This window comes from Galeopterus variegatus, unplaced genomic scaffold (assembly GCF_000696425.1).
Source record: "Galeopterus variegatus unplaced genomic scaffold, G_variegatus-3.0.2 Scaffold3000, whole genome shotgun sequence".
NCBI lineage: Eukaryota > Metazoa > Chordata > Mammalia > Dermoptera > Cynocephalidae > Galeopterus > Galeopterus variegatus.
In genome coordinates, this window is record NW_007729111.1 from 25,776 (window position 1) to 32,683 (window position 6,908).

At 50.6% G+C, this 6,908-nt stretch overlaps 1 protein-coding gene across 1 annotated transcript in view; it reads right to left on the reverse strand.

Moving 5' to 3' along the window:
• Positions 1–1,988, reverse strand: part of ARX (aristaless related homeobox) — an 11,476-nt gene extending 9,488 nt beyond the window's left edge. The window contains exons 1-2 of the mRNA XM_008583697.1: positions 1,793–1,988; positions 1–121 (exon numbers count right to left, since the gene is read on the reverse strand). The exon at positions 1–121 is cut by the window's left edge and continues 303 nt beyond it. Coding sequence (XP_008581919.1) covers positions 1–121; positions 1,793–1,988 — 317 coding nt within the window. The remainder of the gene's footprint in view (positions 122–1,792) is intronic.
• Positions 1,989–6,908: the final 4,920 nt, after the last annotated feature.

A 6,908-nucleotide genomic window follows, 5' to 3' on the forward strand; every position in this document is an offset into this window, starting at 1 on the left:
GCCGCCGCCGCCGCTGCGGCGCCCTGGAGGAGGCGGCCCCCGCCCGGGCCATACAGACGCCGCAGCTTAGGCGGCAGGTGCAGCTCGGCTTCGAACGGGGCGCTGCTGCCCTTGGGGGAGCCTGCGGGCAAGGGAGAGCGGTCAGCGCGCCCGCCCGCTGCTGCTCCCTCGGCGCCTGGGCGCAGGCGTGTGCGGCCCCCGCGCCACCACACTCCGACTTCTTCGCCTCCTTCCCCACTTTTCTTGCTCTTTCTTTCAATTTATGTCGTTCTCTCCCTCTCTTTCCCTTTCTGTTGTTTCCTTCTCTCCCTCTCCTCTTTATTTCCTTTCTTCTTTCCCTTACATATTCCTCTTGCTCCCTTTTTCCTTTTATTTTTCTTCCCTTCTCTTTTTCTCTTTCTTTTTCTCCCCTTCCTTCTTTTCCACAACTTTTCTCGCCCCTGTCCTTCCTTTCTCTTTTCGCATGCTTTTCCTCCTCTCTTTCCTTCTTCCTTTATTCCTTTCTCTTTCTTCTCCCTTGCCCACTCTCCCACTTTTTTCTTCTCGTTTCGGGGCAGGGAAGAATCCGAAAACATTCAATAACTTAAAAAAAAAAAAAATCGCCAGCACCCTGAAAACTTTGTGCACGATCTCTGCCTGCTGCTCCTCCACGGGGGTCAGGCTGGCAAGACGGGCGCTGCCCCGCGGGCGACCCCTGCGGGGAGAGCGGCCCTGTGGCCCTGAGCGCGGTCCGCACCCGTCCAGCCCACAGAGGGAAGGGGCAGGAGTTCCCCGCACAAAAAGGCAAAGAAAAATCATCCTGGCGAAAATGCGCTCGGAAAGGCCTGGGGGGGGGGGAGACTATGGGGGGGGCAACAGGCACGGGCCACTCTTTCCCTTAGAGGAAGCGCCTGGCACAGGTGCCAGTGCAGGCTAAAAAAATAAAAGGAAAAAGTGAGTTTTATTTCAATGGCCTCTTCTCCGCGGTCCGCTCCTATTTTCCAAGTCGTACTGCCGCTGGACCGCTGGTTTTCAGATTTTAAAAGAAACCAACAGTTGTTTTCCTGCGACACCTCTGCAGCCAGCTCAAGGCGAAACTTGAGCATAACAGGTTCGGAGCAAAACGACAGTTGTTCTAGAATTCTTAATTGCAGAAAAAAATAAAACCTTTCAAACATCTCAACAGTTCAACTCTATTTTTAAAAAAATAGCAAAGAAAAAATAGCACCCAGAGGCTACACATTTCATACATTTCAAATACAATAAGGAGCATTTAGGGAATCCCAGGGAGATGTTTTCTGCAAAGCTTGGGCTTAAAAGGTCGCAAGTAATCTACAATTTTTTTTAAAAAATGCAAAAAACCGCATATTAAGAAATCTTCGAAAGAGGAAAGGTCAAAGCTCACCCCGCCTAGAGACCCCCCATTCACCAGTTTTGGGTTTCTTGTCTTCATCAAATTGTTGCTACAAGGGTCCAACCCGGCACCTACTGTTTCTGATCTGTCGCCCCTCTTCCGAGCACACCCAAGGCCACCAAAGGGGGCATTTAAACGACTTAAAGACTTAACGACCATCACCGAGAACCTAAGGGCTCCTGAAGCGAGGCTGGGCCTCTGCTTTTTCTGAAAGCAGAGAGGGAGGAAGAGACACCCCTAGCGAGATGTTTACGGCCCCTTGAGGCAGCGGGCCTTAGGGTTGTCCTCTCTCCTTCCTTCATCTCCAACTTGACAACCCCAGGCCCCTGGCCCTCCAACATCAGACATCCAAGCCAGTGCCCAGCGCCCTTTTCAGGTGCCTGACGGGCGCAGCCTTACCTTGCACGGCCTTTTCCTGGTCGGCGCGGCTGGCCAGCGGGGCGGGCAAGCTCTGCGCGGCTCCCAGCAGCCGCATTTTGCAGGGGCTCCTCCGGCCCAGGATGCTGTCGATGCAGTAGGAGGAGAGCAAAGTTGGAGATTTACTTTTGCACTCGGGCCTCTCGGAGCAGCCCTCCTCCTGATACTGATTGCTCATGGTTGGGTTTTTTTCCCCCTGAGCTCAGAGAGCGGACCGCTGGCTGCCTCTCCCGGCGGGTGGGATGGATGGGTGTGTGTTGGGGGTGGGGTTAGATGGCTGGTTATAACGGATATTACTGCGATCTTTGTGCCTCTGTGCCTCCCTCGGTTGCCGGCTGCCGGCTCCCGCCCTGCCCACGGCCGGAGCTCGCCCTCTCCGCGCTCAGGACAAGCAGTAACAAGTGTAGTGAGCAGCGGGCGCGGAGCTCTGGAGTCTCTCTCCTCCACGTGCTGAGAGGCGCCCCCTGATTGGCTCTTGCCAGAGGCCGGGCTGCATAGGGCTGCGGGCGCAGCGCAAAACCTGGACTGGATTTAGGAGGGGCAGTCGGGGCGGAGCGGGGGCAGCGGGCACGCATCAGAGCCATTTTTTTTTTTTTTAACTAACAACTTTCCAAGCTCGCCATCCTCTTCCTGCAGCTCCTTCTTTAACCCTTTAGGGGTTGGCCCGAAGCTCTAGCTCATTCGGAAGCCAGATCTGTGGGTGCCACTTGTGTGGTGTGCGCCCCTTCCACCAACCCGAAGGCTTCGTTTCTTGGAGGCGAAGCCTTGAGGTTCACGTTCAGAACGACTTGGCATTTTTCAAATCCGACACTGAGCTCCCAGTACAGTGCCTTGACCTCAGTGGTGCTCAGTCGCCGTCCTCTGTAGGCCAGACGGGCCTCCGAGGTGCCAGGGTGACCGCCGCAAGCAGACATCTGCGCTCTGGGAGTTCGGTTTTCTCTTGTGGCCCAGCGCCTTGCACTGTTTGTCTTCACCCTAAGCCCGTCTGTTGCTCTCTCGTTAGTAGCGTCCCCCAACCGCTCTTGTCTCCGTTTTTAACTCTAGAATGAGAGAGAGAGAGAAAAAAAGCCCCTTTTAAAGACAAAGCTCTACCAAAGGCGCTGTGGCCTTTCCTAGGGCATCTACAGGGAGGGAAAGGACAGGCGAGTGTCAGCTGCGAGGAGTGGCGACTGGGGACGGGTCTGGGGGTCTCCCCGTTCTCTCCGGACTCTTCCCCCTACAAATTCATCTATACTAGTTAGACCGTCACCCCGAGGCTGTTCACCCTCTAATCGCGCATGGGGAACGGAAACCGCTGGGGCCTTGAGCTCCCCAGGGTGGAAGGGACCCAGATTTGGCTTCAAGCGAATCTAAGTGCCTGAAATTCTGATTTTTCATGACCTGGCTCCTATTGACAAAGGTGAGAGGTGAGCCTTAGGGAGAGCTTGTTTCTTCCCAAACAGCTTCCTGCTCATCCAGCACTGAGAACCAAGACCCAACTCCGACTGCAGTTGAGCCTGGGCGAGGGGCCAGCACGGACTCCCTCTCTGTCTGGGTGCGGGTCCCAAGGGCCAGCCAGGGGCCCCGACGCTGGCAGGGTCGGGGCAAGGGTAGTGGGTGGGATAGGGGCCCCGAAGGGCGAATCCACGCCGGGTTTTCCTCTTTCAACCCCTTCAATGTGTCAAAGAGAAAAGCGTTTTACAAAGGATTATGCTTGAATCACTTAACAGTCCGTATTTAAAAATACAAGGATGCATAACTGGGATTTTTTTTCAGCCATAAACATCTGCATAACTCTTGGATGCTGGTGGGTGGATGGCAGACAGATCGGGCTGGCTTGGCAGGAGCATTCAAGACAACTTGAGGGGGATGAAGGGTTGGGAACAGGCACATTAATGCTAATGCTAATGCTGGTACTACTACTACTATTAAAGGCAGGACAAAAAGGATTTCTCTCTCTGTGCCTGTCTGACTCTCTGTCTCGCCCCGGTTTTTACTTTGATTCTCACCCGTTTGTCCTCCACTTCGATGGAGGGGGCGGTGGGGGGAGGGCACACGAGGAGGAGAACCCCAACACTCGCTGACATTTGATTTTTTTAAAGCCCTTTCTGCGGTTGCAAGGCACCAGAGATCTTCTCCTGCCTTTCCCGCATTCTTCCTTTTCCATCCTCACCAACAGTTCAGTGTTTTTATACTGTCCCGTCCAGCTTTAAACTAAAATTCTGCGCGCTGATTTCCGCCCCCCTTCCCTCCCCCGGCCCCGAAAGCGCACTCCTGGCGTGCGGTTCTCACCGCAGCCGAGAGGCGTAAAGACGCATCGCTTTCGTCCGAGCCTCCAGCCGCGGACCCTCGCGGGTGTCCCTGCGGCCGATCGCTGGGAGCGACAGAGGCACCGTTCCCTCCCAGGCCGGCCCCGCGTCGGAAATCCACAAGACCCGGCTGCCGGGCGGCTCCCTGACTTCAGAGTCGGCTCCGCACACGCAGAGAGTGGGCTGATAATGAGTCCAAGAAAGATCGTGTGAAACAAAAAGAGACACAAGTGCACAAATCATTTCTGAGAGCCCAACGGGGTTGCAGCTCTCTCGGTGGAAGACTTCTTCGCCTCCGTCCCCCTCCTCCCCCTTCTGCAGCTGTTCTTCTTTTAGAAGAAGTCGGACTTTCTGCTGGGGTGTATTCTAATTTTAATCATCCACTGTAAAAGGGGAGGTTAACATAGAATTTCTGATTCTGACTTAATGATCCCTGGCATTAATTCTATTAATGGAATATAAAGTGTTTGAGAGACTCGTGTGAAAACACTAGTTTTATTTGTTCTGTTGTTATTTTATTTTAATTTATTTTTGGTATTTTCTAATCAGTCTTCCCAAGTAAGGATACTATTGGAAAGGCACGTCCAATAGTCACCACAGGGAGAAGGGCCTGATCTAGCTCACCCGACACCCAGCAGCCCTGAGAGAATCTTTGTCGTAATTCAATACCCAGCTTCAAAATCTACAGTTGATTCCTGCTATTCCCGAGAGATTAATTTTTTTAAAATTACGGAAAACTTTTCTAAGGTACTGGCTGAAGAGACAGAGTCTGATGGCATCTACACAGTGTCTAATCAGAATATGGGTTTAAGATGTATGTGTGTTGTCTTATATGTATGTCATTTTAGAAAATAAAGTGATGCCTCTAATATCTAGGAAGAATTTAATTGGTGTGTTGAGTGAGTAGACTTTTAAGAATTGGGCTATAGGACTATGTATAAAAGAACTTATAATTTAGCCCAATTTAATATTTACTCTGCCAGTGAAATGACACTTCACTTTCTTTTTACCCACAAATCAAAAGTAGTTTCATTTTAATAATAATATTATTCACGTCTGTACTTTGTTATTCACAGCTCCTGCCTCCTCTAATCTTTGGGGTCTGTAACTGTTGGTTTGCTTTTCCTGGGCTGCTTGGGAAACAATGGTTTGCGGTTCATTTGTTTTGAAAAACAATCACTGAAATAAAAATGACAATAATGGCTGGAAGTGAGGGTCAGAAGTGTTTAAAACTGTTGTGTTTGGTGAAAAATGGGGCTCGTCCCCAGAACTGGAAATAATAATTACCTAGAAGAGGCGAATGGAAGAAACCCCTTTCTCTTCTCTGCTAAGATTTTAAGATTATAATGTAAATCTACATTATAGGTTCAAAATTATATTTGCAAGAAATGTGGGATGGGGGGTGGCAGTTAAATGTCATTATCCAGAGGGAAAAAATGTTTGGAGGAGAGTTAACCTCACACACTCTTCATTTGAGATGTTTTAATTTATTGTGCAATGTACACATAGATAAATAAAGCTGTAATGTGCTTCCAGTCTCACCGGATGGCTCAGGTCCTCTTAAATTATGCTCAACCTCTTGAAAACATATATTTAAACAATAGAAATAAACTTCATTGGAGTCTGGTGACCAATTTGGAAGCCATTGGAAGGGAAGACAATAGGTCCTGATTACTCGCAAGGATTCTCTGTGATGTGATATCCCCTTTGCCAAGTCATTTTGCTGTTTTATTTATTTAATTTCTTTTTCTATTCTTTTTTTTTTTTTTTAACAAACTTTCATTCATTTATGGTCTTCAGCAACCTGCTAATTTAACACTGGAGCGCGTTATTGCAGTGTTAGGAGGAGAGAAAGAGGGAGAGAAAACAACAATACTGCAATGATCCAAATGATACAGTAGAATTATAGCAATTATAGTTCTACTTGTGGAAGAAAACCTTGCTGAGATCAGGCAAACAAACTGAAGCCTTGTGAGGATAACAAGCGTCGGGATTGACAGCCGGTGCTGGGAAGAGCCGGAGGGCACAAACAGAAATATTTGCCTCCCCCCACTCCCCTTAACTCCAACCAGTCAAGGTTAACCTCCTCCAATGCTGCTTTCAGAGTCTTATCCACTTCAGGGTATGCATTTTATGCACAAACCGAGGTCTCTCCTCCTGCAAGTCTGGTAATAGGAGGAAATACAACATAATCGGCTTGCCTAGAACTTGTCCCTCGCCTTCTCTGCCCCCTGCCTGCTCTTCACTTCCTACCCCTGCCTCAGTTCTCCCCATGGTTGCTGGGATCTGTCTGCAGACGGTGTTTGTTTGTTGATATATTTTCAAAGGAGCAGCCAGTGGAAAGGTCCAAAGGGACTGATAACTTGGATTTCCTGGGAAGACTCCCTCGCGTTTGCTGATCCTTCCCTCTTCGTCGTGTCCTCTGCCTGAGCCGCGGGTTCCACCATGAGGGCTCGGTTGGGAGAGGTTTGTTGGGAAGCAGCTTTTTTGGAAGCGTCCCGAGCACCACGGCTGAGCCCTCAAGGTATAGTCGTGTGGATGTGATTACTGTGTTAGGACAATTCCCCTCATTTGCAAACTTCGTCACTTTCTGTTACCCACCAGCAGCCGGGGGAGGGGGTGAGGGAGCGAGAACTAGAGAGGAAACAGACACCCCCACCTCCCCATCATCCATCCAGGCGGCAGCCGAGGGTTTTTCAAGCTTTGCTCCAAGCATAAAGCTGGGCGAGATGGTCGCAGCCTCACTTCTGCCCTCAGAAGGGGGGGGCGGGGCTTGTGCCCCCCCCCCCGGGCGGGAAGCAAGGGGGTGG